We start from the raw sequence: 16310 nt of genomic DNA on the forward strand, positions 1-16310 counted from the left end.
GGCGGGAACGTCGAACTCGCGCTCCACTGGGCTGTGCTCCGCCTCTGCCCACCAGCCCCGCCGGCAGCGCCACTACGAGGAAGGCTGCGTGGAAGGAGCCCAAGCCAGAAGAGGCTCGCCAGCCGTGGAAGAAGCAGGTAGCAAGGAAGCGCTGCCCGCGCAATTCGGACAGCGCGAGTCCGGGGCGCACTGGCCGGCGGGCAAGTAAAAGCGCTGCCCTTGCCGGGAGCACTTGGCAGCTCTGCCCACAGCCAAGGCCCTGCCCATCTCGCGCTGGTGGCAGAGTTGGAAGGAATCACAGTAGCCCACTCTTTGGCGCCGCGGGGGCTTCAGCCCTCACACTAGAACATCTGAGAGGGTCGGGACCTCACCAAGTTGATGAGCATTCCCATTCAAACAGTGCGCGTACACTGCGTCATGTGAAAGATTGTGTGCGCCGCTCCACCTGGGCTCCGTAGCCCCGCCCACACCCACACTTTGTGCCCCCTCCCCTCCCGTGCCTTGGCCCCGCCCCTTGCCCCCCCCTAGTTTTGATCCTGGGTACGCCCCTGATCTATTCCCTCACGGACCTGAGAAGCTAAACTAAAAGCAACCAGTGCTTTCAGACCTAAATCATCACTTTTGGACAATTTCTGTTAACCAGCTGAAAAAGTGATGAATAATCATTTACATACTCATTATTTGCTGGTCTACTATATGTGGCATTTCACACATATGGGGAGTCCTCCTGCTAAAGCAACTGAATTACCCAACTAGTACCAAATGCTCCAGCGGCTACTGAAGTCTGTCCACACTTACCTATGCAAATTTCATCATCTGTTTCTGCATCTCCTATACATCGAAATTTGAAATCGTTCAAAGAATCTGCAAACTTCCGCTTTGCTGAAGAAAGATCTAACACACACAAACACAAAGAGAAGAGGAAAAAAATTATGCATCCATATTAGGTAATAAGATGCAGGCTACAATAATATAACTTCCTGACGAATTTAGATTAATCTCCTTCAGCTCAGTTATGCTCAGTTTGAAAGCACACAGTGCTTTAAAAAAAACCTCTGAAGGGAATTGTATTGGCACATTAATAAGCTGCAAACTAGACCCCATGTAGAATTGGGGATGTAGCATTCTCTTACTACTAAAGCTTGATTTGTGTACACTGCCACACTACTCAAGAACTGCAAGACTTTTTAAACATATTCTACCATTTGACATATGTAACTATGCACTAGGATGGAATTCTTGCTTAAATCTAAGCAAAAATAAATATTGGAACAGGAGCAGCTTTTTAAAATGTTCTAAAGAGGCAAATACAGTGGTACCTTGACTTACAAACGACTCGACAACCGAATTTTTTTACTTATGAATGGGGCAAATGGCCACACGCTTACGAATTTCTCGACATCCGAACGGAAACCGTGGCGGTTTTAGATAGGTTTTTTTTTTTACTTACGAATTTTTCCGTTTCCAATGCATTCCTATGGGAAATCGCGTTTCCAATGGCGCTTTTGGACTTAACGAATTTTTCGACAGGTGCCTTTGGAACAGATTAAATTCGTAAGTCGGGGCACCACTGTAAGCATTTTTAAGCCAGCTGCTTAAGTCACTAGCACTCATTCCAAAATTGCCTTGTTCCAAACTGGAGAAGTGCAGGTTGCTAATGCTAATTTTCCTATTACTATACTAATACTGTATCAAGGTGGATAAAAATCAAATTACATAAAATAGCTCAATTTTTCAATAATGAGAAGTCCATGCATAATTTTTTAAAAAGTTTCTAAAGGAAATCTGGATTTATTATATTACTAGGGTCTTAAAAGAGAATAATTTATACCTAAAAACTAAATCTTTGAAACAGATTGGGTAATAATTACAAACTTTTCCATTTTCCATAGAAATGCAACAGCTGCAACAGTTGTAGCTCACAATCTCTGCTGTTATGAGATAGGAAACAACCCAACACTGCCCTTTTCAAGAAGGGAAATACCAGCATGGGGAGCAATGTAAAAAGGGTCAACACTGTGAACACCCATGGCAAACAGAATTGCCCTTAATTACTTAAAATAATTATTCTACCTTGCCTTATCCATCCAGGTTGCTTGCTGCAGTTCTTCCCACCCCCCAAAAAATACTACTATAGTGTTATTTTCAACAATGGAAATAAAATAGTTCGCGCGTTCTACGTGACCCCAGTCTGATAAGGACAGGAATGTTCCTTTGATAGCAATATTGAAATGTCACACCATTCTCAGAAAGGCTTCTGAGAAAGGAAGACTTTAGTGGCAGGCACAAAACACACACTGGACACCTACAGACTGATAACTCCAGCCTTCATCCCCTGCACAAATGTTTGCGCTTTTCCCCACCACCACACACATCAATCTTCCTTATATATACCATAGTTGTGAAGAAATTAATAGCCCAGATATCAAAAAGCACTGAAACTTTGATTTCTTAGGACAAAGACCCTAGAGGCATTCAGTGCACTGCAGAAAGCTGAATTCAGGATGCAGGTGCAACATCCATCTGCACAATACATTTAGAACAGTATCATACAGTCATGGCTACCCCACAAAGAATCCTGGGAACTGTAGTTTGTTAAGGGTGGTGAGAGTTGCTAAGACATCCCAATTCCCCTCGCAGAGCTACAATTCCCAGGGTGGTTTAACAATCAATCCCTATTTCCAGGGAACTCTGAGAATTTGTAATTTTGTGAGGAGAATAGGGGTCTCCTAACCAGTGTCTGAAATCCCCCAGGCGCCAGGTGCATTTTGCTACTGGCATAGGTCCAATTACAACTACATGGAGATTTCTGGGCGTCAGGTTGGCGGCTGACATCTCCATCGAGCCAGGACTTGATTACAGTCCTCCCATCATCACATCAAGGAAAGGAAGTGCAGGGCTGAGCACAGATATATTTGAGTGTGCTGCAACCTTTCCACAAGCCACTCAAACGGAACTAACAAGCCACAGTTTAAAAAACTCTGCCTTAGTCCATTTCCATTTCCACCATGCGTGTTTCTCCTTCTTGCCTACTGGGACAAGTGAATTGTTTTAAGGACAGGCTCTAGTCAAGCGATGTAGCTGAGACCACAGAAGTGGAGAATTGTAGTGCTGGAAGGTCTCCCCGAGGGTCAATCTAGTCCAGGCACCCCCAAACTGCGGCCCTCCAGATGTTTTGGCCTACAACTCCCATGATCCCTAGCTAACAGGACCTGTGGTCAGGGATGATGGGAATTGTAGTCCAAAACACCTGGAGGGCCGAAGTTTGGGGATGCCTGGACTAGTCCAACCCCCTGGCGAATAGGCATTCAGTTGTGGCAACTGTAACCTAGGTTTAAGGTGCCATTTGGCACCCAGCATATGTCTATATGTGTATATATGGACGCGGGTGGCGCTGTGGTCTAAACCACTGAGCCTCTTGGGCTTGCCGATCAGAAGGTCAGCAGTTCGAAACCCCACAATGGGGTGAGCTCCCTTTGCTTGGTCCCAGCTCCTGCCAACCTAGCAGTTCGAAAGCATGCCAAAAAAGTGCAAGTAGCTTTACCTTCCAGTGGGAAGGTAAATGGCGTTTTCGTGTGCTGCTCTGGTTCGCCAGAAGCGGCTTAATCATGCTGGCCACATGACCCGGAAGCTGTCTGCGGACAAACACCGGCTCCCTCAGCCAGTAAAGTGAGATGCTCACCACAACTCCAGAGTCGTCTGTGACTGGACTTAACTGTCAGGGGTCCTTTACCTTTATAATATATATATCTGTGTTTCTACCGTAATACTGTTTGAGGGTCTGTCCAAGGAACAAAGAACCATAAGAAGGAACACAAATTTGTATCCTTTTTTATTATCTAAGATGTGTTTCTTTTCCTTTTTAGTCACTCTATTTCCAAAGATCAGATATGGAAAACAGCAAAGGAAACAGCAACCCTTAAGAGCGACCTGTGATTACATGGCATGGAAGGCCATATGAAGCTGTGTCAAAAAAAATAACCACCTTTCAATAAATGCAATTAAGTCACATTTAAAAAACAACAACACTAGCTCTTCAGTTGCTACCAGATGTTATCCGGCAAGCCTAATTTGAGTGGAACAACATAATCCACTTAATAAACCAAATCAGATAATCCCCAAGCCTTCCAAAAGGTTTTGTTTTGCAAGCAAGACCCACTTCTATGTCGCGCATATAGAAGAACTAAACCCTCTCCGAAATGGAAGGGCTCACTAGGATTCAGAGGTTAACCTAGCTACTCAGAAGCTATGCCAGCTTTCTGTCGTTCCATTTATAATAAGGAAGCAAATGTTAATTACACACAGAGTCGTTTCCTTTTCTGTAAGATGTATGCTGACCTCATGCCACTGAGTTTGTTTGCAGAGTATTCTGCTACACTTTAGTCTTCTATGCACACACATCCATAAGCTCGAGTGATGGTTTGACTATATTATGTGTTGTGAATTCCTATTCAAAATGGATTTACTACAGCATCATTCAATCTTGTTGGCTCCTGGGAGGAATCCAAGTGCCACATTCCACTAGAAAAGGGAAGAGTGGAAAAAGACTAGTGTAATTTGCCAAACACACAAAGTGGAGCTCAATAAACTCCTTTAAAAACAAAAAAACATGAGCAAGCAGCAACCAAGACTCAGCAGAATTTAGGAATTAAACAGTCACTATTAAAAGGGGGAAACAACATTCTCAACAAGTGCAGTTCAATGGTCAGATTTCAGTAATCAATCTAGAAGACATCTGAAGGCAGCCCTGTTTAGGGAGGCTTTTAATGTTTAATAGATTACTGTATTTTATTTTTCTGTTGGAAGCTGCCCAGAGTGGCTGGGGAAACTCAGCCAGATGGGCGGGGTATAAATATTATTATTATTATTATTATTATTATTATTATTATTAAAAAAACATATTCAAAAGCAAAGCCACTGAGCACCAGTATAAAGACTCTGAGATGCTCTTCAGTACTCTGATAGGGCAGGAGGGAAAAAACATTTTTTACTGGACGTGAGCTCTATCAGTTGTTTATGTGGAAGTAAGCTTTTTCTGTTCAACCAGGTATTGTAGTTAAGTGTGTTGAAGGACTGCAGTCCTGATTTTTATTTTTTAAAGGTAATTTGCATACCTGGTTGAGACAGACTCTTAAGCATCCAGGTTTAGTCTGTGTGCAAAATGAACCTAAATACCCAACAGAAACATTTAAACAATTGTTTTACTTATTTTTATTTATCCAAAACACTTATACTCAGAAATAAATGCTTTGTTATAAACCATTTACAAGTCAATAAAAGCAACACAGATTCTACCAACAGGCTTAAAATCCATTTAAAAAAATACAGGGCACAGGGAAAAAAGGAGTGGGTATTATAATTAATAAACATTGCAATAATATACTTGCACCAAACTTGGGAGGCATGGGCAGATTGCAGTAGCATTTTGGAACTCAGCCTAATGTGGCACTTTCAATTCGTTCCATCTACTCGAAGCAGTATGGGAATTCTCTTACTTTGCCACTAGATGGCAATCTGCTACACCAATCATTAACATGGGCACACACAACTGAAAATTATAACACCCCAATTTCCAGGTTGGCCTAGTATTTAATTTCCTTTAATTTAGTGCTTCATATTTTCTCAATTTAGAAAAAGAAAGAAAGATGCAATGCTTTATAAACATGTGTGCAAAGTCTGCTTGTGGGCAGAACACACAGAGATGCAATCACCCCAGTGACTGATCTCAAGGGGGGGGGGTTGAAAAATCTTTCAGTGGCAATTTGCAGTCTCTCTATCCATGTAATAATTTGGGCTGCACCAAGGGGCAAAAATGTTCATTCATTCAGGGAAGGGACAGGAAGCACAATTCTTACTTTTAATTTGCTTGGGAATTTGCTTTGTGACATCAACACACTGCTCTCTCTCCCCCTCCCTCTCTCGCAACCAACACACAGCGTAATTCCCAGTTAGGTAGGCTCACTGTTCCTAGGAATATGTCAGTGCAGTGGAAGGATTGCAGGAAGGAGGGATAATTAAAGTGATCAGTCAAGGAAGGGCAGCAAATGGCTTGAGAAAAAGATGGGGGCAGAAACTTCAGAAAACGTCTAATGCAGGCATCCTCAAACTGCGGCCCTCCAGATGTTTTCGCCTGCAACTCCCATGACCCCTAGCTAACAGGACCAGTGGTCAGAGATTATGGGAATTGTAGTCCAAAACATCTGGAGGGCCGAAGGTTGGGGATGCCTGGTCTAATGGCTCACAAAGCGAGACAGGTGCCTGTATGTTTTGACCCACAAAAAAAATGAAAGAGAAGTTAATTTGTTCACCTGGGGTGTCAATCTGAGATTTAGTGGCTTCAAAATATTCTTTAAAACATATCAGCAAACATATTTTTACATAGCAGTTTGTTACTTTCTTAGAATCTCAAGTTTTCTTGAAAGTGATTTTTACAAACACGTGGAAATAAAATAAAGACCAGTGTCATTTCAGGCCTCAGACTGCACACTTAGGGAGGTTCCCCCAAAGAAATATTTTTTCTCCTCATTAATATTTTCCATTATTCATCTGGTTTTCATGAAAAGAAGCAGTTTTTTCCTTAATGAATGGAAGAACTCAATTATAAAGTTATCCAAGAGACCCTTAACCAGAGCTGTGGAGGGGTTTCCACACAAAAACACAAATGAAACAGGATATAAAACACACACACACAGAAAACGCTTGCACAATCCTGACTGTTAAAAGCCAGATAAAACAAGACTTTACGAGATCATTACAGATTTCAGCACTTCTTCAAAATGTTCACTTTTTGATTCTGACATGTCACAGACCACCTTGCTTTTATGGAATGGATGCAGAAGTCCCTGGCTTAAATGTATGAGGGAGGGAGAGAGATCTCACATGTTGCAGCATGCAGGAGTTCAGATGAAGAAGGGAGGGGAGGGGAAGCTTTAAGGGCCCTTTAGAAGAAGGTGCAAAAGTGACAAGAAGCTAGACCTAACAACTCATCTACTTTAATTATGATTCAGGTAATGGTAGTTATTTGGTCTCTCTCTCTCTCTCTCTCTCTCTCTCTGTGTGTGTGTGTGTGTGTTTGTGTGTAGGGCTGTTCTGCAAAACACAACATGCATTTTTCGACAGAATCATGAAAGGGAACTCCCCATTTTCATTTACAGTAAAAGTTAGAAAAGGGTACTTCTGCAATGTCCGAGTTTCAACACATTTTGAAGTAATTGCTGCATCACTGTGTTTTCAAGCATCCGCCCCTACAACCGTGAGGCTCTTCCGATGCTTTAAACAGGAATTAGAGAGAAGAAACAGAACTACAATTATAGCACCTACTGCGCTGGAATGAGGGGGACACAAACTGGGCCTTAGCACCAGAGAATACTTCTGCATAATTATATCAGCCACAGCACTTAGGGAGTTGCACACACCCCAGCAGAAAACAAAGTTTCCTACAGTGAAATGGATTGATCAGCCAAAATTTCTTTTATTAAATGCACAATTATTCAGCATTTTCATCAAAAGATAGGAAAAAATGACTTCTTCACAGATGTATTGGGGGCTTGTGGGAGTAGGGAGAGAGAATACCCTGAAAGACAAGAACAAAATTAATGGATATATATTTTTACTAAATGTTTTTGAGTATTATCAGGTGTTATGAACTTTAAAGAAAAGGATTTGCAAGACCAGTGATCTCTCACTCCAGCAAGTTTTGCTAAAATATTTAAATGTGAAGTTTTGGAAGAAAATAGGGGATTTCCCTAGAACCATTGCTGGGTTATTTGTTTTACTTCCTGACATGTGCATCACTCACTTCCTCCATCAGGGGACTCTCAACATGGCAAACATGTGGCTCTCTGGTGGAGTCTCAACCAGGCTCTGACCAGAACCAGCTCAGCAAGGTGGTGGGTATATACACCTTCATACTATACCCTGGGACCTGGGAGTTGACACACCTGCAAGTAGCAATTGCTCTCACAGTTTAGAACTTCAACTTCCACCTCTCAGATTCCTCTTGAACAGCCGCCTTCCAGAAGTTGTGCAGCTACAATGTCCACCAGCCCCAGCCTAAGGCTCCCCCACCTGAAATATACTCGGAGTCGAGAGTGAATTTCATGCTCTTTATTCAGCTTGTAGTAGCAATAGAAGAAGAAGAAGAGAAAAATGGCTCTTTCCCCAAAACGTCTGCTTATATACATTATTTACACAATGGGCCTTGCGTGATTGGCTACTTCAGGGCTGCACCTGCGGGCCAATCAGGTTGCGGATTCACTTCCACCTGGAGCTGGATTGGGTGGATTCTGCAGACCAATCAGCATTACATAACACTACCCCAGTGCCAATGGCTATGAAATCGCATCTGCCTGTTGCTCTCTGGGCTAGCCTCTTCCCAGTTTTGCGACCCAGCATGCCCATTGAAAACAATGGGAAAGGTAGTTTAACTCCATAGCCGAGAATTCATAGTTCTCTCAGCAAGATAATAAGCAAGAATATTCTTCTAGTTAAAAGTCCTTTCAGAACTGTCCTCCTTTCAGGACGGCTCACATACAGTATAACTCAGGCATCCCCAAACTGCAGCCCTCAAGATGTTTTGGCCTACAACTCCCATAATCCCTAGCTAACAAGACCAGTGGTCAGGAAAGATGGGAATTGTAGTCCAAAACATCTGGAGGGTGCCTGGTATAACTGGGTTATTATTAACATGGCCACAGGGTACAGAGCTGTAAAAGAGCAGCCATAAAGCATCAGGGCTAGGCAGAAAAGCTTGCATAAAAATTCCTGCGGAGCAGGTTGTATACACTGCGGCATCCAGATCCATTAATACTAATTATAGTGTTTTAAAATGCAATAAAATAGAACTGCCCAGGGATATCGTTCTCCAGCAAGAGATATCTCTCCAGCAGGAGAAACTCCCTTTTGTTTTAATTATTAAGAGGGCAACTGGCCCAAAGCAACAAAACCGCTGTTCAAGAAAGAGAAAACTGCGCAGAGAGTTTTCACTGCATAGGTGTTGGACAAGGCTGACACTAAACAATGGCTTCTCTCTTGTTGTTGTTGTTTAGTCGTTTAGTCGTGTCCGACTCTTCGTGACCCCATGGACCATAGCACGCCAGGCACTCCTGTCTTGCACTGCCTCCCGCAGTTTGGTCAAACTCATGTTCGTAGCTTCGAGAACACTGTCCAGCCATCTTGTCCTCTGTCGTCCCCTTCTCCTAGTGCCCTCAATCTTTCCCAACATCAGGGTCTTTTCCAAGGATTCTTCTCTTCTCATGAGGTGGCCAAAGTATTGGAGCCTCAGCTTCACGATCTGTCCTTCCAGGGAGCACTCAGGGCTGATTTCCTTAAGAATGGATAGGTTTGATCTTCTAGCAGTCCATGGGACTCTCAAGAGTCTCCTCCAGCACCATAATTCAAAAGCATCAATTCTTCGGCGATCAGCCTTCTTTATGGTCCAGCTCTCACTTCCATACATCACTACTGGGAAAACCATAGCTTTAACTATACGGACCTTTGTCGGCAAGGTGATGTCTCTGCTTTTTAAGATGCTGTCTAGGTTTGTCATTGCTTTTCTCCCAAGAAGCAGGCGTCTTTTAATTTCGTGACTGCTGTCACCATCTGCAGTGATCAAGGAGCCCAAGAAAGTAAAATCTCTCACTGCCTCCATTTCTTCCCCTTCTATTTGCCAGGAGGTGATGGGACCAGTGGCCATGATCTTGGTTTTTTTGATGTTGAGCTTCAGACCATATTTTGCGCTCTCCTCTTTCACCCTCATTAAAAGGTTCTTTAATTCCTCCTCGCTTTCTGCCATCAAGGTTGTGTCATCTGCATATCTGAGGTTGTTGATATTTCTTCCGGCAATCTTAATTCCGGCTTGGGATTCATCTAGTCCAGCCTTTCGCATGATGAATTCTGCATATAAGTTAAATAAGCAGGGAGACAATATACAACCTTGTCGTACTCCTTTCCCAATTTTGAACCAATCAGTTGTTCCATATCCAGTTCTAACTGTAGCTTCTTGTCCCACATAGAGATTTCTCAGGAGACAGATGAGGTGATCAGGCACTCCCATTTCTTTAAGAACTTGCCATAGTTTGCTGTGGTCGACACAGTCAAAGGCTTTTGCATAGTCAATGAAGCAGAAGTAGACGTTTTTCTGGAACTCTCTAGCTTTCTCCATAATCCAGCGCATGTTTGCTATTTGGTCTCTGGTTCCTCTGCCCTTTCGAAATCCAGCTTGCACTTCTGGGAGTTCTCGGTCCACATACTGCCTAAGCCTGCCTTGTAGAATTTTAAGCATAACCTTGCTAGCGTGTGAAATGAGCGCAATTGTGCGGTAGTTGGAGCATTCTTTGGCACTGCCCTTCTTTGGAATTGGGATGTAGACTGATCTTTTCCAATCCTCTGGCCATTGCTGAGTTTTCCAAACTTGCTGGCATATTGGGTGTAGCACCTTAACAGCATCATCTTTTAAAATTTTAAATAGTTCAGCTGGAATGTCATCACTTCCACTGGCCTTGTTATTAGCAATGCTTTCTAAGGCCCATTTGACTTCACTCTCCAAGATGTCTGGCTCAAGGTCAGCAACCACACTACCTGGGGTGTATGAGACCTCCATCTCTTTCTGGTATAATTCCTCTGTGTGTTCTTGCCACCTCTTCTTGATGTCTTCTGCTTCTGTTAGGTCCTTACCACTTTTGTCCTTGATTATGGTAATCTTTGTACGAAATGTTCCTTTCATATCTCCAATTTTCTTGAACAGATCTCTGGTTTTCCCCATTCTATTGTTTTCCTCTATTTCTTTGCATTGCTCATTTAAGAAGACCCTCTTGTCTCTCCTTGCTGTTTTTTGGAAATCTGCATTCAGTTTCCTGTATCTTTCCCTATCTCCCTTGCATTTTGCTTGCCTCCTCTCCTCCGCTATTTGTAAGGCCTCGTTGGATAGCCATTTTGCTTTCTTGCATTTCCTTTTCCTTGGGATGGTTTTCGTTGCTGCCTCCTGTATAATGTTACAAGCCTCCATCCATAGTTCTTCAGGCACTCTGTCCACCAAATCTAAATCCTTAAACCTGTTCCTCACTTCCACTGTGTATTCATAAGGGATTTGATTCAGATTGTATCTTACTGGCCCAGTGGTTTTTCCTACTTTCTTCAGTTTAAGCTGGAATTTTGCTATAAGAAGCTGATGATCTGAGTTACAGTCAGCTCCAGGTCTTGTTTTTGCTGACTGTATAGAGCTTCTCCATCTTTGGCTGCAGAGAATATAATCAATCTGATTTCGATGCTGCCCATTTGGTGATATCCATGTGTAGAGTCGTCTCTTGTGTTGTTGGAAGAGAGTGTTTGTGATGACCAGCTTGTTCTCTTGACAGAACTCTATTAGCCTTTGCCCTGCTTCATTTTGAACTCCAAGGCCAAACTTGCCAGTTGTTCCTTTTATCTCTTGATTCCCTACTTTAGCATTCCAATCCCCTGTAATGAGAAGAACATCCTTCTTTGGTGTCATTTCTAGAAGGTGTTGTAGGTCTTCATAGAATTGGTCAATTTCACTTTCTTCAGCACCGGTAGTTGGTGCATAAACTTGGATTACTGTGATGTTAAAAGGTCTGCCTTGGATTCGTATCGAGATCATTCTGTCATTTTTGAGATTGCATCCCATTACAGCTTTTGCCACTCTTTTGTTGACTATGAGGGCCACTCCATTTCTGCTACAGGATTCTTGCCCACAGTAGTAGATATGATAGTCACCCGAACTGAATTCGCCCATTCCCTTCCATTTTAGTTCACTGATGCCCAGGATGTCGATATTTATTCTTGTCATCTCATTTTTGACCACATCCAGCTTACCTCCACTCATGGTTCTTACATTCCAGGTTCCTATGCAATATTTTTCTTTACAGCATCGGACTTTCCTTTTGCTTCCAGGCATATCCGCAACTGAGCGTCCTTTCGGCTTTGGCCCAGCCGCTTCATCAGCTCTGAATCTACTTGTACTTGTCCTCCGCTCTTCCTCAGTAGCATGTTGGACGCCTTCCGACCTGAGGGGCTCATCTTCCAGCGTCATAACTTTTATATGCCTGTTGTCTTTGTCCATGGAGTTTTCTTGGCAGGGATACTGGAGTGGCTTGCCAGTTCCTTCTCCAGGTGGATCACGTTTAGTCAAAACTCTCCACTATGACCTGTCCATCTTGGGTGGCCCTGCAAGGCATAGCTCATAGCTTCTCTGAGTTATTCAAGCCCCTTCGCCACGACAAGGCATTGATCCATGAAGGGGGGCTTCTCTCTACTCCTTTTAAAACAGAAACTGAAGATGAAACTCCCTCCGGAATAGACATTTTTAAAATTTAATCAACTCTGGTAATGATTCCTCCTTTGCACCAACACTAAAGGGAATGAAAATAATGTCTCTTCGTAAGCATCCTCCCAGCTGAACCTATTTAGATAAGTGGCATGCCTGGCTTCTCTCTCTATGTCTGGATTACAAGAATATACTGAATTTATCCCACAAACCAGCATTTGCGTGCAAGTTGTGCCCCATTTTACAGTCTGTCTGAAGGAACTGACTCGGCTCAAGGCCAGTTCCAGGTTTTAGCAACTACTAGAGAAACAGGGAGTCCTGCTGTATGGTATCATTACTATTTCCAAGACCTTGCATTCCAACACTATTTCTTCCTCGTGACCAGCTTCCTTCCCTCCAAAATCAACTGCAATCCTTCAAATCAAAGCATGCTGCCGAATATCATCTAACAGGGATTTTCATTGTGCGTCAGGAATAATAAGGCTTTTAGAACTGGGAGTTCATTTCTCCCTATAGGGCCGTCATATTTGCCCCAACAGAACTGATTCTGCACCCACTCAACCTTCGAAAGTGCATAGTAACTAAACATCAAAAGGGAGGAAGACTTTCCAATTGGTTTCAGCTGAAGATTTCAAAGGGGGGGGAATACTACAGAGCAAAGCAAAACAACAAATACCCTTTCAATACATGTTTGTGACAAATATGATAGATAAATGAGTTGGGGCAAATGTGGAGAATTGGCTGCTTCAGAATGGAAGAAGAAAAACATAGAAGACTTCAAATACAGTACCCATTTATTTTCACACAACATAAAAGAAAGACAATTTGAATATTTGCATTCCACAGTGTCAAACCTTTGGCCTATTCAGCCTGGCGCGGTCTTTGACTCTTCAAGTTCTCTGGCAATGAAACCACTGCTCCACCACAGTGACCAGAGGAGGAATGACCGCTGGGGGGAATGCAGAGAGAAAAAGCACAATAAAACATGCCTCTCTCATACTGGTCTCTGCAGCCACAGCAGGCACCGTAACCTTCCAACAGTTTGACTTCACCCCCAATGGCGCACTCTGCCATTGTCTCTCGAGACAGACAGACAGACAGCGGCGGAGGAAGCCGCTCCGGCACCCAGAGCAGCAACCTGCAACACAGTGAGCATGCGCAGTAGCGCTGCGCATGCATGCTGCATCGTGATGCTGCGCATGCATGCTGTGTTGCAGGTTGCCAGCGGCAGCAGCAGTGCTCCAGTGCCGATCCCGGTACCGTCTGTAGAGCGCTGGGGCGGCGGCGGCAGCAAGCCGCAGAGCGAACTTTTTTTACTGGGTGGCTTAGGAAGCGCTGTTACCCTGCCACCTGGTAAAAATTCTCGCTCCACAGCTTGCTCGCTTGCCACGGGCGGGCAGGCAGAGGCAAGGGGCAGGCCAGGGAGGGGCGGGCTGAGTGTCACCCCCAGGGTGGCACCTGGGCCGGCCCGCTCCCATCGCCCCCCCTTGCTACGCCCCTGCAGACAGATCCCAACCAGAGAGTCAGTTAAAAGAAGCAGCCAGAAATTGAACCTGGAATATTATGCATGCAAAGCATATGCTCTTTGTCACTTTGCTGAGAAAGCAATTTCTTCGTAACGTGGTATTGTTTACATTTTTTCCATGTAGCAACTCTTTCACTCATGTGCCGTACATGCAAAATCTGTACTGTATTCAAATCTTGCCCACTCAAAAATATGGGTGTGACATTCAGTGGAGGGTTGTACATTTCCAATGACATTATCCTGTTAGCACAAGAACTTCCGCCTGTGCAACAGGATTTATTTTCCTCCTCTCCCAAACACTCCTCCAAATCTGCTCCAGGGAGGGAAACACATACCATGGGGGTGAGGCACAGCACAAGGAGGGTAAGTCCCATTGTGAAAGTGGACTTCATTGGATAAAACCGTAAGACAGATTCTGGACTATGGTATCAGGAATTACAAGCAGTACACAATTTACACGCAGAGAGCATTATCTTGGCATGGCACTGAGATAGGCAAGAACATGGGGGGTGGCTTTAGAATCCAAAGAGTTGGTCCACAGTATTTTCCACGGAAGGGGGTACAATATCCATTGTCCAATTAGTTACACTGGGCATAAATCCAGGACATCTGGTTCAAGACATTAACGTTTTATTAGGCATTACTGATGCAATGGGAAGCCAAAATCCATTTGAGACATGACTGACCTCATTATCTGATGCCAGTTTTATTTCCACCCTCTTCCTCCATCAATCAGGTTAAAGAAAAATCAACTGCTGTTTAGAGCAGCAAATCTCCCTTTCCAGGGCTGGCTTTTACAAATGGGTGTCTGTAAAAAGAAGCATACAGGTTGTGCTGCCATTGAACAGGACTGCTTATGTATCTTGGACGAACAACTAACTGCACTCAGAACACTAAATTGCCACTGGAAATTAATAAGGTTTATTCGTTTTGATTAAGAAAGTTTCTGGATAGGTTTTTAGAATGAGACAACCAAGGGCAGGTATTACTGCAAGGATATCACGTAAAAGAGACAATAACCGCTACACTAAACTGGCAAAAGCCAAACAAACATGAGAACTTCAAGCGTGCTTACTCAAAAAAGTACATGGCTCTGTAAGATGCACAGATGTTATTTCTGTACTTCCTTTCAACAAATTACAGTGAGTTGCTTAATAGCCTTCTATTTAAAACAGGAAATACACATCTTCCAGAGTTTATCCTTCCTTCCCTTTCTTCCTTTGAAGTCAGAAGGAATGGGAAGTTGAAAATTCGTTTGCAGCAAAGAAAGTTAAAATAGTCTTTTAGAATAATCACCCACCAACACAGAGCCTTCTGCACCATATTTTAACCAGATGAGTACTGTGGTGGAGAACTGTAAACTATTAGAAGCGATACCACATTTTCCCATCCATCTACCAGGCAGTAGAAAGCTGGAAACAGCCTGAGGTCTCCATGTTAACACCATAGCCATTGGGGCAAATCGATTTAGAGTAAATAGGGTACTGGACCACCAATCCCAGTCTGTCCACAGCCAGTCTCCACCAGCTTGCCTTCCTACTTTCAACCTGTCCAGGGACTGGTACTGTCTGCAAGCCTCCTCAGCAGGGAGAAAGATGGAAACAAAGATAGAATTAGTTGGCAGTTCTGCTACAGTAGGTCTCCAAACCTTCTGAGCCTGCCAGTCTCAATGGGCACCAACTACTATTGATCATAACACACTCAAAGGAAATAGAGCATGGCTTCAGAATGATGGTAAACAAATATTCACAGGTTCTCCTTGAGGACTTAACCCTGTATTAAAGGCTAGACCTAGTTTGATGAAAGGCAGTTCAGGTCTGCTCAAATTTCAAACAAAATTTCATTCCACAATTATTTCAGCATGATTTCCTTTTTCCTCTAACTGCATTGAACACTATCCTCTTGTTCCTAGGAGGCAGACATCAAGGGAGCCACTCAAAAGACTAGAAATCAATTGGTTGCATTGACTGAACCACTCTGTTTAGGGCAGGGGTAGGCAACCTAAGGTCCGGGGGCCCAAACGCCTTCTCAATCCGGCCCGTGGATGGTCCAGGAATCAGCGTGTTTTTACATAAGTAGAATGTGTCCTTTTATTTAAAGTGCATCTCTGGGTTATTTGTGGGGGCTGCCTGGTGTTTTTACATGAGTAGACTGTGTGCTTTTATTTAAAATGCATCTCTAAGGAATTTGTTCTTTTTCCCCAAAAAATATAGTCTGGCCCACCACATGGTCTGAGGCACAGTGGACAGGCCCATGGCTGAAAAAGGTTGCTGACCCCTGGTTTAGGGAATGGGAAGATTGCAAGGGGCAAAAGCACCTGTAATGTTTCAACTAAAGAATCACAAAAGCTCCTCCCTATCACCCAGCGATCATAGCTGTTGGAGCACATGTTAGGACATGCCTTTTCCCATAGGTTACAGTCTTAAAACAGAGATTATATTTTGAAAGGTAGGCTGGTTATTGCTTATTTGTAACATTGCGCTTTGGTGCAATCTTTTGCACTGG

At 43.5% G+C, this 16310-nt stretch overlaps 1 protein-coding gene across 4 annotated transcripts in view; it reads right to left on the reverse strand.

Annotated features, from left to right (window-relative positions):
• The window catches only part of ARHGAP26 (Rho GTPase activating protein 26), a 212389-nt gene that overhangs the window by 149256 nt on the left and 46823 nt on the right, over positions 1–16310 (reverse strand). For all 4 annotated transcript variants that reach the window (XM_035105360.3, XM_088663139.1, XM_088663141.1 and 1 more), the window contains exon 2: positions 799–894. In XM_035105360.3, coding sequence (XP_034961251.1) covers positions 799–894 — 96 coding nt within the window. The remainder of the gene's footprint in view (positions 1–798; positions 895–16310) is intronic.

Source organism: Zootoca vivipara, chromosome 2 (genome assembly GCF_965207765.1).
Source record: "Zootoca vivipara chromosome 2, rZooViv2.hap1.1, whole genome shotgun sequence".
Classification (NCBI taxonomy): domain Eukaryota; kingdom Metazoa; phylum Chordata; class Lepidosauria; order Squamata; family Lacertidae; genus Zootoca; species Zootoca vivipara.